This window comes from Diabrotica virgifera, chromosome 1 (genome assembly GCF_917563875.1).
Source record: "Diabrotica virgifera virgifera chromosome 1, PGI_DIABVI_V3a".
NCBI lineage: Eukaryota > Metazoa > Arthropoda > Insecta > Coleoptera > Chrysomelidae > Diabrotica > Diabrotica virgifera.
The window spans coordinates 39688278-39707636 of record NC_065443.1 but is presented as its reverse complement, the minus strand read 5'-3'; the positions used below and the strand labels follow the sequence as shown (position 1 = coordinate 39707636).

Below are 19359 nucleotides of genomic sequence, written 5' to 3'. Positions count from 1 at the left end.
TTTCCCATATAGCACACAACGTCCGATGGACGTCCATATAACGTACATTTAAAGTCCAAACGTCCATGGACCAAAACTGGACGTACTATGTACGTCCATTACGCGACGTCCATTGGACGTTTGATTTCAACGTACATTGGACATCCATTTGTGGTCCATGGAGATTTTACACAAAATGCGACTATTATTATGAGTAATTATATATAGCTTCTTGTTTTAATCAAAGCAATATTATTAGTAGAATACAAGAAGCTTCTAATAAATGTAGTCACATATTTTTTCATCATCGAATTAAAACACTGAACCACTAAAATTATTTTAATTAAAGCCATATAATATTAGATGATCATAAAACGATGGTAAACTTTTTCAGAATAACGGAGCTACATCGCGCATCGGTAATTATAGAAGTTACAATAATAATTAGACACTACCAATTTAAATCTTAAATGTGCATTTTGTAACTCTTAAATTTCCCTCCAAACTAAATGAGAAACTTCTTGACAACGTTGTCGCTCTTCACGCTATCGGTCGTAAAAGGTAGCACTAGGCAGGTACTTTTAGGGGATTATCGCTGTTAATTGTTGTGGAATACTGAAGGAGGATTTATTTATGATAATTCACAGAATGGCAAACCCGCTTGCAATATACAACCGTACGAAAGTTTCTAAGAAATAATGTTTGGAAGGAACAGAACAGAAATAAACCTCTTTTAATGTGCATGTATTATAGGACGCCATTATCTGAATTTTGTCTTTATTAAGTTAATTCATACAATATAATACTGTTTATCATTGTACTGTGTATACATACTGTGATATCTTTGTGTTTGCTGTTTATCGTGCAAGTGCAGTCGTGCATTAATGAAGTTCCTATAATAAAGTATACATAATAAAGTTAATGTTGTTCTGAAGCTATTTTCTTGTGGCATTTTTACAATTTTAACTATTTAGAATGGGAAATAAGCCACAATATTATTAAAAAATGATTTTTATTAATAGTATCATGAGGTTTTTCCTGGTTTTCCCTCGTGATTTACTATGAGATCTCTAACGCGAGAATGTTAATGTCACCGTTGCATGTGGTTGTCTTTTTAAAGACAGATCACATGCTATGATTTTTTTTGTGACGGATATTCTTGAGTTGAGGTTGATTTCATGTAATCGAATGAACTATCTTTCAGTAAAATCGTCCCAGGAACGCAACTCATAAATATTGGCAAAATCATTTTAAAGTCTTCTACTTTAAAATGTATTATATGTATCTGAATTGCCGATATAAATGAGTCAAATTAAATAAATTATTAGAAGAATTTTTTTACTAAGCAACAACATTTTTGTTTATGTTAATAGTATTTTGTATTTTGACAACGGCACCCGATTTGGGCGTCGAAACGTTAATAAAAATCATGTTTTAATAATATTGTGGCTTATTTCCCATTCTAAATAGTTAAAACATAATAAAGTTATAATAAAGAGAAATAAAAAAGGTATTTTGTGTAATACTTTACAGTATAAGTTTAGTATTATAGGAACTATTTCCTATACCTAAAGGCTTTTTGCTATGTATGTATTCAAAAAAATATGGACACTAGATTGCTTTCTGAAAATTGCCCTACAAAAATGTCCATAAGACGTACATGGAATGTACATCAGATGTACATTGAATGTACATAAAATGTACAGTGAAAGTTTCAAGAACGTACACTGTACGTTTGTAGCGGACGTTCTATGGACGTCCAATTTTGTGAACTCTGGACGTTCGTTGGACGTCCATCGGATGTCCATAAAACGTACTTGTGCTATCTGGGTTATTTGTTACATTTACATATACCTCGTCCAATTTACTTACCGTTGCACGTAAGCCGCGCCATGGCCTGTGACACGATACCAACACGAAATATTTAGGCGGTGGGTGTGTTCTTTTTTAGAATCAAAATGATTCTAAAGGGGAACACACCTACCGCCTAGATATTTCGTGTTGGTATCGTGTCACAGGCTATGGCGCGGATGACGTGTAACGGTAAGTAAATTGGACGAGGTATAGAAAAGTAGTTTTGAATTGTTTCAAAAATGTTGTATGTTGTGGTTGTGTTTTTTTGTAAAATTTATTAATAATAATTTTTTTTCTTTCTTTATTTGCTACATTGTTACATTGATATCAGTTTGAATTTGTTGGATTGATAATCAGTGATCGTAAATTCTCACTTTTAGACAATTCAGTCATGCCTTACTTAAAATTTGGAAAGATTTATACCCCTAATTAATATTTTACTCTGAAAACTGAAAATATCTCGAAAACTAATAAATTTATACATAGGGAATGTTATATAAAAACTAAAGTACGGTAATGGTAATTTTTGATAGTGATATAAAATACAGGGTGTTCCATCTAAAGCTACTGAGAAAATAATGTACTTGCGTTTTGACACGCCCTGTGTTCGATATAAAGAAAATTAGCAATATTAATCATTTCTAAAAATTTTGATAATCAATAAAAAAATATGGCACCAATAAACCATTTCTGTTGTGCTTATTTTTATTTATACAGGATGTTGAACTTGTTACGATTTTCATATAAAAAATTTTATAACTTTGTACATACCCTGTATAAAATAACAGTCCTTTATATTTTTGTAATGGGACAGTTAAGGAGATTTAGAATATAAAATAAAATATAGGGTGTTCCATTTAAAGAAACAAAAGTTTGGTCTGCCACTAGGTTATCGAACACCTTGTAACATTCTAACTAATTTTGTAATATGAATCTCAAAGTTGTCTACATTTTTTGTTACTAACTTGTATTGCTATCTATTATTATAGCTGATCTATTCAGCTTTACCCCACTAATCAATCACCCTGTATAGTCGGTTCACTCAGGGTTGGAAGTTTTGATTGTGAAGACAGTCAATGTCGGAAACAAAAAAAATATCTTAAAAATTGCTATCATGCCATATTTACAGCTGAAATCAATTAAGTAGAACATACTTACGTAGTAGAAAAGAAAATAATATTGTTGCTCTGACGCTGTTTCTTTGTGGCATCCTATACAATTTATTATTTTATTGAGAAATAGTGATGTTTTACTTAATAATTTTAAACTTTATTTTTAATAATCACTCCTCAACTTTTCTATTGAGTAACTTACCTTTCATCATTACTATAGACTCAAGCTTTTTGTCTAAAAAGTCTCTAAATATTTTTGATGGATACGAATATTCACTGTCAGTCAGTACTTTAAATTTTCCTGAATATTTTGTTAAAAAAGTCAACCAAGTACATCCCATTAGATACATTAAAAATTGGTAAAAGTAAATTGGTTCGAATGGATAATGAGCAGTGGAAAGGCAGCTCTCTGGATTTTTCCATAAGAGTTCATCTATATCAACAAGTTGAATACCTTAAAAAAGCAAAATATTGGTTAATAGGATATTGATTATGTACTTTAGAAAGGAACTACAACGTTCAAGGGTTTTTATTGTTTCATATGGTTAATGAACCTCTAAACATGAAAAACCGTGGGGTACTACCATTTAAAAGGGTACGTTTTTGAGAAAGGGGTGAATTAACACCTATGCACCCTAGTGCATAGGGGTTAATTCAGTGAGCTCTATGCACTTTTCGTTTATATACTGTTGTGGTTTGCTCAAAAATGTATGTTTATATTTATTTTAAACTTCTCCCTCTACTTGGACTTATATATTTTTTTAAACAAATTAATATGATATCTCGGGGCTCTTTTACTAATTAAAACAAAACGTGGTTTCAGAGTACTTTTTGCTAGTTGCCTTTAAGGAAAGGGACAGACAATAGGAAAATAAATTTACAGCAAAATATGAAATTATAAAGCAAATGTTATATTTTAAAACCAATCAAATATTATATAAAAGTAAAAATATTAAATAAACATATACCATATACAATGATCAGAATAATAAAAAATTTCAAACATCCATCAAATCATACATCCAAATTTATCAATAAAAATTAATTAAACTTATATCCAAATCAAAGATTTCTTAATTTTAGTGATTCACGATAAATTATAATTTATTTTAATTCTCAATAAAAAAACCAACAAAACGAATAACTCTAATTTAATTAAGTGGTCGTGATTGATAATCTCTGTTTACTAAAATGACGAAACTAACCTTTTGTACCCAAAATTGATGACTTCACCTCACTCTCCTTTAATTGTGCCTTGTCTACCTTGCTCGTTTCAGTTTCTCCAAATACTCCTGCTAACTCCTCTGCTCCAAATCTTAAAGCATGTCAGTTGTTTCTTCTGTCTGCTACTACAGTTGGAACTCTTTCCACAAACACAAACACTACTTTCACAACATATACTTTTTTCAAAACTTGGCTAATTAGCAACGTCGTCTCCGCAGAAACTGCAGTGTTCTCGCCCGGTATTCAATTAACAATGCCCTTTGCCCTTTCCTCTCTGGCAGTACTCCATCCAAATCATTAAATCTCCCTCCTCTTTTTTATTGAACCAATCAGGACCTATCTCCATCCAAACAAATTTTACTGTATTCTCAAAAAAACAACTTTCTACTATCCCATAATCCGTAAGTCATTCTTAGTAAACACATAATAAACATTCTCAATTTCTACGGAAAAAGGGATAATTACCTATCCCCGATGACCATTCACTAAACCTACTCTTTTTTATAATTCTTTTCATTTTTCGTGGTAATCCATAAAATAGAAAGTTACACGTTAAATGTTTACAAAATGTCTATCTAACTAAACGGTAGAAAAACCAATATATTGTTTTCTTATTTTCCGGGAATGTCTTTAACCAAATAACTACTACCACTAATTCCGAAAAAGACGTTCTACATCTAGGCCTTAATAGTACAATATACAGTGTATTGCGATTTCTGTTGGTCGGTGATTTGATTTTCGTCTTAATATTTTCTGTTTTATTTATATAAAATAACGAACCTTATGAATACATCTACAGAAAATTCTTCCAAATTAAATTTATTATCGAAATGTCACCTTTTAAAGTCAAAAATATTTTTTGTTTGCAAAAATATATTTAAGAAAGCCCAAAAAAAAACAAGAAAGAAAGCAATTTTGTTTTTTGCCTTATAACTTTTTTCAAGGAGATATAGGTATAGATATTGCTTCACAGAAAAAAGTTATTTAGGAAACTTTAAAAAGTCTTTAGGATTTATAGTTTCCTAAATATGATTTTTCAAAGCTCACAGCATTTTTGGGTCATTTTCCCTATTATTTCGCAAACATGCAAAAAACTGTAAAAAACTGCAAAAACTGTAATTTTTTTCTACGTAATTTTAGGTACGGTACTTAATAATGGTACATTCAGTAGGAAGAGAAATCAATTGCATTTAAAATGGTCTATTGTAGAACTGCCGTGCTAGGCCCAAAAGCGGTAACTAACGTTTGATAAAATGGTGGCAAAATCGATTTCAAAATTGAATGCTAAAATTTTGGCCCGTTAGGGATTTATCGACTAGCTAATAGTTTTTATGCATGGATATATGCCCCAGTTTATTAAGGGAACTATTAATTATATTTTAAAACAAAGTTTTATATAAAAAGAGGTAGATACCGCTAAAACGTTTTATCAAAACTTACTATAAAACTAACATACCTTGTGTATGGTACATACACAAAACCCATTTAGTATTACAATGGTATTACCTCATAATTAACATTTTTTATAAAATCTTTTATAGTGCGTCTAATAATTTGGGCAGAACTTACTTATACTAAGAAAAAACAGAATCCGTTCAGATTGTTATAGATGTTTAAACAGCTGCTGATGTTAAGCGTTTTAAAGAATGCTTCAACTGTGAATGTGATTGTAAACCATACTTTTGACTTTCTCAGCTATTTTTATTTTATTTCTTAGCGACAAAGGTTTGCGATTTTACGACATGCTATTATAGAGCTTTAATATTTTTATGACACTTTTTAGGCCTACACCTACCCTAATATTATTATGCATTTTTATATTGTTGGGTATTTCACAATATTATATTCGGAAAAATACCATTACTTACAGTAATTAGGGCAAATTTTAACATGTTATTAGTTGTATTGTACAAACTAGTTATATGTTATAATTAAAATATGATGACATTGTCTTTTAGACCGAAAAATAACTAATTATGGGATACATAAGATTTTTAAAATATGCAAACAAATTTTTGGAACATTATCCAGGTACCTGACGTATTCTTAGAAAATTTATAAAGGAATAAAACCAGCATTTTTGTATAAAACTTAGTAAAGGATTCTTAAAATATTCAGTAAAGATATCCCAAATCGACAATCCCGTATGTATAATAGCATTGTATAACTAGATTACTAGACATCGTCTAGTTAAACAATGAAAATAGCTTGTATTTAAACAAAAAAAAAATGCAATCAATGGGACTGCTAATCCCATGTACGACCAACAAAGGGTTTAAACATACAGAAAACTTTAAGTATGAAACAAACATTGCGCCTGTACAAGCTGAACATAATTTTTTCCCACCTCTTGTAATTGCTTTACAATAAATTTTTCTTTTTCTACAATATTGTCTTCAGTGGTTTCACCTCGTGTTTCACAACTCTTACTCGACTCTATTTGATTTTCTAAAAAAACAAAATATTTTAAGTCCCTTTTTCTAAAAATGTTTGTGGACAGCGTGTGGATATATTTTATTAAGTTTTTAAAACCTAATTAAAAAAAATGACATATTTTTTGAATATGAAAATCTCTTACCGCCTAATTCAAGATATAAATCATCCACTTGGCGCAGATTCATATTGTTTAGGACAACATAATTGGTTAATTCTTGAAATACTATAACCAAAAATGAAAATACATTTCAATAGATATAATAATCTCGAAAAGTTCTTACCATCCTCGGTAATTATTTCTTTTACTAACACAACTCTTTTAACTAACACAATAATTTAACCTTGTAAAGTTAGTCCAAATTTACATTGTAATACTAAGGCGATTTGGCGGTTTCTAAATGTAGGCGCAGCATTCTTGAAAGTATATTAGCGCTAAGTGCAATATGCTAAGGTATATGGACGGCAACTGTAGCAGATACCGTCAAAACGCCATAGTATTTAACATTTGCCGCCAAATGGCTTAGTATTTTAACTGAAAAGTGTAGATACCGCTAACAAAATTGCAATTTTATTTAAAATATAATGCTTGTACAACTCCAAAGACTTTATAAATATATACTAAATACCCTATTCTACCTAAAAATACAGAAATCTCAATTTCGATAAAAAATCAGTTCCCGCCTTTGGGCTTAGCACGGCAGAGAAGGTTGTATGACTATTTTTAAGCAAAATATAATTTTTCACACTTACATGTATACTTTTAACGATTTTTGATATGTTTAACGATTATTTTTAAGTTTATTTTTTTATCTGATGAGCGCGCTAATAACAGGCAAAATAACGCAAAAGTTGGAAAATACATTAAGTGGAAGTGGGGGGGGGGAAGAAAGGGAACTAATGGAGGTGGGAGATTTAGCGATAAAAACCTAAATTTACATTCTACTTATTGGTTCCCACCTTTAGATGTATCAGACGAGTTTGGCAACTGTCACTGTGACAGTGACAGTTTTAGTTAACATATTCCGCTGATACGTCTAAAGGTGGGAAACAATAAATATAATGTAAGTTTATAGGCTTTTATCGCTAAATCTCCCACCTCCACTAGTTTCATTCCTTTTTATCTCACTACTTAATATGTTTTCCATCTTTTGCTTTATTTTGCCGGTTATTAGCGCGCTCCTCACTGTATAAATTGTTGAATAAAAAAAGGAAGCCTACGTTCTTTACTTTAAAACGGTGTATTTTAAAAAATTCTAGGACTATTTTTAAACAAGATATGCTTTTTCAAAATGTGACATATACATATACAATATGTCCCACTAACTTGGAACCATATGGAAAACTTTTTTATTATTAATTTTATGAAAAAAAAATATTCTTCATAAAATGCTCTACATACTCTAAAACCTAAGATGCAATCATCAGATATCAAATTTTGTCAACAGTCTACGAGGTAGGTATGTTAAACAGTGGCGTAGCTGACAGGCCCGCAGGACCTACAAGGCGGGGGGGGCGACGTTAGGATGGGCCCCTTAAAGCCTTTATGCTCAATACTTCTACATTCTTTAAATTGGGGACCAAAACATATTTCCTAATAAGCATCAAAATTAGGAATTTGGAAGGAAGTTATGAAGCGGGTAATATACCTAACTCTTCTCTTTCCGGTTGCAATTTAGCGTTTCGTGGACATGTTGGTAGTTTAGATGAAAGTCAATCCCAAAAAGGTAATTTTTTGTAGGTGGTTCATTTACTAGCTAAATATGATCCTGTTTCAGCTAAATTAATCGATAAAAACAGTAACTTAAAAACAAATTACTTGAGTCCCCCAATTCAAAACGAAGTTATACATTTGCTGGCTCAAGAAACTGAAAGTTGGATTAATTTAATTAAAAAAAGTTATTTTTATTCAATAATTCTTGATACCACTCAAGATGTTTCAAAACACGATCAGCTTAGTTTTATTTTCCGGTATGTAAAAATAACTTTCCATAATAGCTATTTGTATAACAAGGGAGGAAAGTGCTACTTTTCCTTCCGAGAATGTAGTTTACTGCCCGACGCGTAGCGGAGGGTAGTAACCATTCAAGAGAGGAAAAGGCACTTTACTCCCATGTTATACATATGGTTTTTCAACCTTCCACAAATAACAAGTAATTTTTTGATTTTTACTTAATTTATTTATGTAACTAACCAACAAAATTTATTAGAACTAAAACTAACAAGTAGGTACAATATAACTGTCAAATGTCAAATATAAGTCAAATTATTAATTTGCAAACATTGTTAAATTAAAATGACAATGTTTTTTACCATTCTGCAAAATACAGGGTTTTATAAATAAACGTTAAAATGTATAGATACTTACGTAATAGAAAATAGATATTGTACAGGGTACAGGGCGTCAATAAGTTATATTTCATGAAAGAAATACCATGGCGACACTTTTACTTTTCCTCCGTACAACTTTGCTCCCTACGATCAGGTCCGGAAAAGTATACTTTCGGTAGAGGTAGGTGTAAAAAATAATTCACCTTCCAAAGCAGAAGTTGTTGAAAGTTTTTTGGGATTTATTTGCATATTAGACCAAAGTGCAGAAGGTCTTGTAAATGAAATTTTAAAATTTATACAATGGGTCTAGGACGTTTCATCGCCGCCGTTTCGATGCCGCCAGTTCATCGCCGGCCGATTCATCGCCAGTCAATTAATCGCTATCTGATATATTTCCGAATTTTCGACAGTTACAATTATTATTTATTTTTAGTATGAATTAGGAATTCTAGGAAATGCGAGATATGACGGCGATGAAATGGACTGGCGATGAACCGGCGGCATCGAAACGGCGGCGATGAACCGGCGGCGATGAACGTCCCATTCTGTTATACAATGAAAGCACATTTTCATACACAACTGCAGAGGAAAGGGGAATGATGGGGCAAACGTCATGAGTGGTGTATATTCAGGCGTACAAGGCGCATAACTGACATTGAAAAAAACAGCTTCCTATGTTTATTGTATTACATGCCATAATCTGAACCTAGTGTTAAATAATGCCGTTGCTGGTGTACAGGAGTTGGTTTTTTTACGATATAGAGAGATTATATGTTTTTTTAATGCCAGTATTAGAAGATAAGATGTACTATGTACTATTATAACTTTGTATTCATCGCGTTTGCCAAGACTTAGAAGGTTATGTGAAACCCGGTGGTCATCCAGACATTATGCTGTTAAGGCTTTCGCCGAGCTTTTTATTGCTGTCTAAAAAACGATGAAAAATTTGAAGTTAATGCATTTTAGAGCATATGAATAATTTTGAATTTGCCGTTAACATAACTATTCAATCTAAATTAGTTAACTTCATTAATCTAACATCAAAACTTTTGCAATCTGAAACGGTAGAGTTTTTAAAAAAACTCGTGATAATCTTCGAGAAATGAGAAATTCGTTTTCCAAAACTTTAGCAGAAGCAGCGGAAATAGCAGAATAGTGGGGTATTATATCGAAATTTAAAAATAAATGTATAAAACGTATAAAAAAATTTTACGATGGGCTCAGTTGCGACGAAAAAATAACTTATCTACTTGCGACAGTAGAAAAAAAAAGTTTTGAAGTTAATGTTTTCAATGTAAATTTAGATAAAATGTTGCAACAACTTACTAATAGGTTTGTCGGATTAAAGAGACATGTATAATAGATTTTCATGTCTATTCCCCAAAAATCTATTAACACTAACTGATGTAGACTTATTAAAAATAAAAGCCAAATAGTACCATTTACATACAGTCGGAAAAATGAACGAATACCCATGAACGAACATATAAAACACGCTGTATTTTCCTGTCAACGTGTCACAAAGAAAATTGTCCAGCGCAATTACAGGTAATAATAATTATTACATGTACTTGCGCTGGCCAATTTTTTGTGTGACATGGTGCCAGGAAAATACAGCGTGTTTTATATGTTCGTTCATGGGTATTCTTTCATTTTTCCTACTGTATATTTCAGTAATTATACTGTTATTAGTTGTAGTTATGTTTATAATACGGGGCCCCACAAAAATTACCGCGGGAGGGCCCCCCAATCTTCAGCTACGCCACTGATGTTAAAAAATATAAATTTCGCTCAAGAGTAAAGTACTTTGATGTTTCACAATATCGAAAAGTGTTATGAAGAAAATTTATTTGGGATTAAAAGTTATTTCCTAATTTGCAATTATATTCTTCTAATTAAAAAAATCAAAAGATTTCTCAAACTACAAATACATTTGGATATCCTACGGATATCTTGTTTAAAAATAGTCCCAAATTTTTTTAAGATACACCATTTTTAAATAAAGAAAATAGGCTTTCTTTTTTATATGTTATATTCAATACGTATCACGACCCAATAATAATTGTACTTACCATTCTCAGGTATTTGGATGTCTCTGAAGAACTGCCACAAGAAAATCCGTACTAGTACAGGCTTGAACTTTAATTTAACATCAGGTTCTTCTGACAAATATTCATAACAAGTAGAATATCTAAAATATACTTACTTAGTGAAAAAATAGTGGTTTTCTTGTAGTAGAGCAACGAGTCTTAGAAAGTAGTTCTCGAAACATAATTTAAGTCTGTTCATGGAAGTATATTATTCTAATATAGGGTGTCCCAAAAGTAGGGGAACGGTCGAATATTTCGCGAACTAAACATCAGATCAAAAAACTGAAAACTACGTTTTCAATCATTTTTAAAAATCTATCCAATGACACCAAACACCAATCCCCACTACACCCCCTGGAGGTGGGGTGGGGGGTAACTTTAAAATTTCAAATGGAAACCCCCAGTTTTTCTTGCAAATTTGGATTAAAGTAGGCAACTTTTATTCAAGAAATTATTTTTGAACTGTGGATAGATGGCGCTATAATTGGGAAAACGATTTATCCTGATACCATAGGTAAATTATAGAAACGGTCTAATATCTCACGAAATACACTTCCAAATAAGAAACAAAAATACAAATTTTTAATTTTTTTCGAAAATCTATCGAATAACACCAAACATGACCCTCCAACCCACCCCCTCTGCGATAAAAAGGGGGGTTTGCTATTTAAGATTTTAAAGTTATCCACCACCCCACACCAGGGGGTGGGTTGGAGGGTCACGTTTGGTGTTATTCAAAAGGTTTTCGAAAAAGATTAAAAATCTGTTTTTTAATTTCTCATTTGGAAGTGTATTTCGTGAGACATTAGACCGTTTCTATAATTTACCTATGGTATCAGGATAAAACGTTTTTCCCAATTATAGCGCCATCTATCCAAAGTTCGAAAAAATGTCTTGAATAAAAGTTGCTTATTTTACGTAAGGAATTAAAATCTGCAAGAAAAACTGGGGGTTTCCGTTTAAGATTTTAAAGTTATCCCCCACGCCACTTCCAGGGGGTGTAGTGAGGGTTGGTGTTTGGTGTCATGGGATAGATTTTTGAAAATGATTGAACACTTATTTTTTAGTTTTTAGATCCGATGTGTAGTTCCCGAAATATTCGACCATTCCACTACTTTTGGGACACCTTGAATAATAACTGTATTGTTTTATAATCTACATAAAATTTTATAAAATATTTTCAAAATATATGTTAGTACATAAGTGTAACATATCTCTATGGAATAGTACTGTAGGTACTAATAATTTAAAGCGTTAATATTTACTATAAAAAAAAATTAACAAAATTTCTTCTTCTTTCTCGAAACTCCTTATGCCCCTCACGGTTGTCGTTTTAACAAAATTTAAACCTTAATATATTGTTTTATTGAATAGAATAGAATCGATATTATATGCTTGATTGTAATGGAAAATTGTAAAATTTTATCGACAAAGCTTATAAAAAGTCAAGAAAACAAAACAATAACAAATCAATTTACTAAAATTACATAAATCGTCAATATAATTAAAAAAATAATAGTAATGAAGTAAAACAGAAACAATCAATTGCAAAATTTAAAAATTTAAATAAATTGTAAATTGCATAGTCTACGTATGTAGTAACTAATAAGTTTAAAAGTTAAGCTGCTGCATATGACACCCAAATATAAGTTATAATAATTACCTACTACTTGTGCAAAGAGTACTGTAATTTCTTAGTTATTGATTAAGAAACTCTTCTACTGAATAATGTGGTCTTTCAGATAGGTAGGCTTTTGCCATTTTATGGAATTTGAGGAAAGATGCTGTAGATTTAAGTTATAGTTGGAGATGGTTGTAAAGTTTTTGTGGAATATAATATAGATTTCTTTATTAACTCAGAGGACGGGGTCGGTAAATAGACGTCAAAGGTAGAATTTCTCGTGAAGTAGTCATGATTAGGACTTGCTGGAAAGGCATGTAGATGTTTACGAATCAAGCAAACAGTTTCTATAATATACAAAGATGGAAGGGTTAAAATTTCATGATCATTGAAGTACCTTCTGCAATGTGTTGTTCTTCTGAAGCCAAACAGATATCTTATTGCTCTTTTTTGTAATTTGAAATAACATCGAATTGGGTAGCCGTACCAGAACCCCAAAAAGGAAGACCATATCGAAGATGCGAGTCGAACAAAGAAAAATATGTTATTTTGGAAGATGCTAAATTGAGTTCATTCGAAACAGATCTTATATCATAGCAAGCTGAAAATAATTTCTTCCTTAACAAATCGATATGAAGGAACCATTTAAGGTTGCTGTCTAAAAAAATACCAAGAAATTTTACAGAATCGACGGTACTGAGCTGGCTGTAATTAAGAGTTAAGGGTTGAAGAGCTTCTTTATTCTATCGTATAAATGCTACTCTTCTATCTACGTTAAACAAGAGTAAATTAGAGTCAGACCAGGTTTTTATTGTAAGTAGATCAGAAGTTATAGTAGCATGATGAGTAGCAATATTTGAATTGCTCCAAGTGATACTGGTATCATCAGCAAAAAGAAAGTTTTTTCCATCGATTTTTAAACTAGTGATGTCATTAATAAAGATAAGGAAAAAGTAGAGGACCCAATACTGAACCTTGAGGTACCCCACATACAATGTTTTTGAGACTAGGGTCTGTATCATTTGCTCTAACCAGTTGTTTCCTATCATCCAAGTAAGATTGAAACCAATTTAAAGAAATACCTCGAATTCCGTAGAAATTTAGTTTTTTTATCAAAAATGTTCCGTAGAAATTTAGTTTTTTTATCAAAAATGTTGTGTTTTACTTACGCAATTTACAAATTTAAACTACTTTTTAGGCTTTAAAAAAATATTTTTAGTCAACTTACCTCTCGTATATTATTTTTAATTTCGGTAGATATAAAATTATAGTATTTCTAATCTTTTTTAATTCTCTGTTTTTGGCCAACTTTAATTTTTCCTCTAAACTAGTATTATTTATATCACAATCTTCTATATCTATATTTTGACATCTAAAAGTAACATATTCGTATAGGAAAGCTAAACATCAGTGAGAACAAGTAACAAAATTTATGTAAATATAGAAAAAGATAACGATAGCGTTCCACTGAAGAAGCTGTGGCAATCAATGGATATCACGAATGTTAATATAGAATTAATAAGTCGTCAAAGTACTATTAATATACAAGCAACCCATAACAAAAATAAAATCAGGGACACAAATAACAATAGGGTTTGTAACACCAAAAGGTGGAATGGAAAGATGGAAACAAAAATGTAGAGCAATGGGAATACAACTCACTAACACTGTGGTATATACGCTCAACTTTGCAGACGATCAAGTAATAATGGCTCACACTATTGACGATTTAAACTATATGGCCCGAAAATTAATTAAAAAGTATGATATATGGGGTCTAGAAGTAAATAAAAAGAAAACCGAGTACTTATGCATTGGAGGAGAACAAAGAGGTCACCACTTAGGCGACATGATCAAGATAAAGCACTGTTACGACTACAAATATCGATTACAAATATCTAGGTATAAATAATATTTCGAACGATGGAACATTAGACAAAGCCATAAGACAAAAAATACGTCAGGAAGAAATGCCATCACAATGTTAAACAGCATTTAATGGGACCAATTCATCAGTATCACTCTATGTACAGCTGTAAGGCATGGAGACTGAAAGAAAAGACCCTAGCTACGCTGAGAACAACGGAAATGTATTTTTGGAGAAGAGCTGCAGGAAGATCTAGAAGAGAAATGATTACCAACGAACGCATTAGAGAAATAATGAGAATTAAACTAACAATCACCGATAACTTATCGACAAAATAACTTATCTGGTTCGGACACATACAAAGAATGGATGAACAACGAATATCAAAGGAAATACTAAAATGGCAACCAGAAAGAAAGAGAAAATGAGGTAGACCGAGACAAAGTTGGAGCAGAGCTGGGCAATACCCGGGTACAAGTACATACCCGAATTTTGTACTCTAAGTACATTTTGGGTACTCAGTACCCAGTACCCTAGTACATTTTCAATAAAGTACTCGGTACTCGGGTACGGTTTGTACCCGTAGCGTATGGGTAAAATACCCGGTACCCGCGTTTATTATACGAGTACATTTTCCGAGTACTTTTTGCAAGTCTAAACTTGTCGCTGCATGTGGGACAGCAAATTAATAGCAACACGCAAAACGCCGTTTTCAGTATCAGTCCATTCGCAAAGTCAAGCAAACGCCTATTCTCTTATGCCATAATAATTAATAGCCCTTCAAGAAACGCTCTGAAGAACTGATGAAACTTTGAAAAATTAGTTATCTTAAAAGCCAATAAAATTAATCAGTGAGTGATCGTGGTGTTACACTGATTACAGTAAAACCTGTGTTACCGGCCACCTGCTAAAATCGGCCACCTGCTAAAATCGGCTACCTGTCCTTACGGCCGGTTTCAAAATTCCCCAAACTAATTATACATATATGTATATTCCCTTATTTATGACCTGATATTTACGGCCACCTTTATAATACGGACGCGGCCAAATAATCACCTATATTTGTAAAGCCCATTTTATAGAAATTGAATGTGAATGTTGGCCAAAATAATTTTGTTAAAATAATTTTGTCTATTTGTTGATGGAAATTCCCAGTACTACTTAAGTATTAGGACCTATTGTACCTACCGAAACAGGAGATTAAATACACCGCATCGGGTCGGTGGCAACAATAGGTTCTTAAAATCCTATAATAAAATGTCGTAAAAGTGTTGTAAAAGAGAAACGTTTGTCACTATTTATAAGTATGACTACAATTCACATCCGACGCCCTGAAGGGCACTAAGGATTATGAGAAAGAAGAAGGAGACTACAACTCACAAAAGTTGGCCGAAAAATATGGTATAAAAACTCAAATTATCAAAGGATATAAAAAAATAAAAGTGGGTTGAATAATTCTTTAAAAAAGCTTAACATCAATCTGTTTTTTCCGTAGTATAGTTTTGTTTTATATTAGGATATTAAAGTAATTTTAGTAGTTTCCGTTTATGTACCTGTAGAATTATATTTGTTTTTATTGTTAATATATAACAAAATAAACAAATTTCCAATTATCTTTTATATATTTGTAACTACAAAAACTGGAAATACCGGCCACCTTTCTATATCGGCCAATAGTTCCTTCATTTTTAGTGGCCGTTACTGACAGGTTTTACTGTATTAATCAATGATCAATTTTTAAAATTCTTATTTTTTTATTTAAGTTGGAGTTGTACGTTATTTTATGTTTTCATTACTCATAAATAAATATGTTTAGAGAGGCAGAGATAATTATTACTAGCATACTAGCATACTAGCATACTAAATGCATATTGCTTGCATATTTCGCATATTTGACAACTTTGCCAAATTTTGCATATTTTTAAAGAAACGTGCATGTTATGTGTCTGTTTAAAAACATTTTTGTCCAAACGAAAAATTCAAAAAATTTTTAATTTGACACAAAATATTCCCCAATGCATGGAATCTTTTCGAGGACTACCTACATAAATTCGGCTCATTCATTACCTTTTCCGCTTTTTCTTAGAAAACACCCGATCTTTACCCATAATATGCGTATAGTACGCCGTCAAAAAAATGATTGTAGGATAATAAATGCCCTATTGTTAAGAGAGTATTTACACCTGTAAACATCGTGTTGCGGTTCTCTAACGGAAATTTAAATATGATTTAAATCAGATCCTGTAATCAGTAAAAGTAGTCACCTTTAGTCGGTCAATGCGAATGTTTAGTTTTTAAATAAAAGTACTTGTGTTTGTTAATAGTGAAATATGCCGAAAGATTTTAGCCTGGTTTATTCCTGGATCATAACCTATCCCCAACTTCTTTACACCAACGGAAAATTATTATTCTGCAAAGCATGAAGTAAAATGGTTAGTTTAAAATTGCTTTCTTTTTTTTTTCTTTAATAAATAATATTTGGCGGCTTTCTCTTCTTAACATTTTACGTTTAAGCAGTTTGAAAAAATATGTATTATTGTCGCAGATACCATCTCAGAAAATTTTCGGTTATACAACACGTCGGAATAGAACTACATAAGTCAAAATGCAAGAAGATGAGCGAATCGAAAGTTGATCAGTTACCCATTGATAGTAGACAATAGTTGATGACTTCTTCCAATGAAAAATGTATATTTAATTCGGGTTTATCTGAGGCGATGATTTGGGCAAACATACCTTTGAAAGAACTGGAAAAGCCTATGTTAAAAAGTTTTTTGGAAATATGTTCCACGATAAAAATCAAAAGATGATTTGTGGAAAATCGATACATTTATTCTATTGTAGATAAATATGTGGTTTCTCAAAATGCGCATTTTTTGAAATAATTGTGCATATCTTGCGCATATTTCGTAATTTTTTACTGCATATGTATATGCATATTTCATCAAAATTGCTCCTATATAAATCCGCTCCCTAATTATTACCCTCTTACCTTTTTTCGGGTTCTATATTCGAATGTACTCGAAATAAGTATCCGAGAAATTCGGGTAATTGTACTTTGAGTATTGTACTCTGAGTACTTTTTTGAGCAATGTACTCGGTACTCTGTACTCGTTCCTCAAATATGAAAAGTACCCGATACTCTGTACCCGAGTACAATTTATCAGTACCCGTCCCAGCTCTGAGTTGGAGCGAAGGAATAGACAAAGAGCTGAGAGAGAAAGATAGAAGAGGACCTATGGAACAACCGAACGAAGTGGCGATTGGAAGGCGAAAAACGGCGGAGAACGTTATAAATCAACATGTCCTAGCATAGGCGCCCATACCCCTGGGCAAGGGGGGACCGTGGCCCCCCTAGCTTTTCGGGAAAGAACAAAAAATTTAATTTTTATTGTATATACATATATAGACAAACGTATTTTTGTCAAAAAATACGTTTGGCCCTCCCTAAAAATTTTTATATGGGCGCTCTTGTGTCCTAGTAGAAAAAATATGGGCTTCGGGAGGCTAGGTTATATTTGAAAAGTAAATAGATATTATTATTTATCAAGGCTAGTAACGACTTTCGAAATTTTGCGCAGAGAGCACACAGAGAAAGTATTCGGAGAGAAAAAAATGGATGAACGAAAGGACTCGTCTGCCTGATTTTTAAAATAGTGCGGCGGATTCGTGCAAATATTATAAGAATTGTGCATTTAACGATAGAAGCATATAATGTGGGCCACATATACTACACATATAAGGGTTCAAAATTAGATATGAGGCCATCTCAGATTTTACTTTTTACAAAAATGGCGGGCATTCAACATGGCGACGATACATATGTGACTAATAGCACGATAACTTTTAAACGAAAAGTCCGACTTCAGCCTAATTTGGTATATCGGTTCTTTTTTTGATGTGTAAGATCGAGCTCCTGAACCGGAAGAATCGGTTTACCAGAAGTTAAGTTTTTCCTGATTTTTTATGTAAAAATATGTTGTTCTTTTTTTAATTCTTTTACCCTGTGTATATTAACTTTTCAAAAAGGTAATACCGGCATTGAAAAGAGCGTAAAAATATTTTTTAGGAAATATGCTGAACTTTTTAGTTAGGTTAATTACCATGTAATAAATGCATAACTTATCTTCAAATGTACCTATGTGCGGCAGATTCGTGCAAATATTATAAGAATTATTGTACATTTAACGGTAAAATCATATAATTTGGACCACAAATAGGTACTACACATACAAAGGTTCAAATTTAGATATGAGGCCGTCTCAGATTTTGCCTTTTACAAAAAAGACGGGCATTCAAAATGGCGACTATACAACTGTGACTAATAGCACGATAGCTTTTGAACGAAAAGTCCGATTTCAACCAAATTTGGTATATAGGTTATTTTTTTGATGTTTAAGGTCGAGCTCTTGAACCGGAAGAATCGGTTTACCAGAAGTTGTGTTTTTCCTGATTATTTGTAAAAGTATGTTGTTTATTTTTTCAATTCTTCACCCTGTATATATTAATTTTTCAAAAAGTTAATACCGGCGTTGAAAAGAGCGTAAAAATATTTTTTAGGAAATATTTTGAACCCTTTAGTTATATTAATTACCATTTAATAAATGCATAACGTATCTTCACATGTAAGTACCTATGTGCGGCAGATTCGTGCAAATAATAATATAAAAATTATTGTGCATTTAATGGTAGAAGCATATAATTTGGACCACACATACTGCACATCGCAATGCACCGGGCAATTGTCATGTTGGAAGATGAAGTCGTTGTTGGGGAATCTCTGGATCACCGATGGCAACATTGTTTTCTCAAGAATATGTTTGTAATGTAATCCTGTTAATTTTCTTC

The 19359-nt window shown here is 32.0% G+C and overlaps 1 protein-coding gene across 1 annotated transcript in view; it reads right to left on the bottom strand.

Moving 5' to 3' along the window:
- Positions 1-19359, bottom strand: part of LOC114335842 (uncharacterized) — an 80976-nt gene that overhangs the window by 12228 nt on the left and 49389 nt on the right. Inside the window, exons 10-12 of the mRNA XM_050651360.1 lie at positions 13873-14016; positions 11006-11124; positions 3148-3399 (exon numbers count right to left, since the gene is read on the bottom strand). Coding sequence (XP_050507317.1) covers positions 3148-3399; positions 11006-11124; positions 13873-14016 — 515 coding nt within the window. The remainder of the gene's footprint in view (positions 1-3147; positions 3400-11005; positions 11125-13872; positions 14017-19359) is intronic.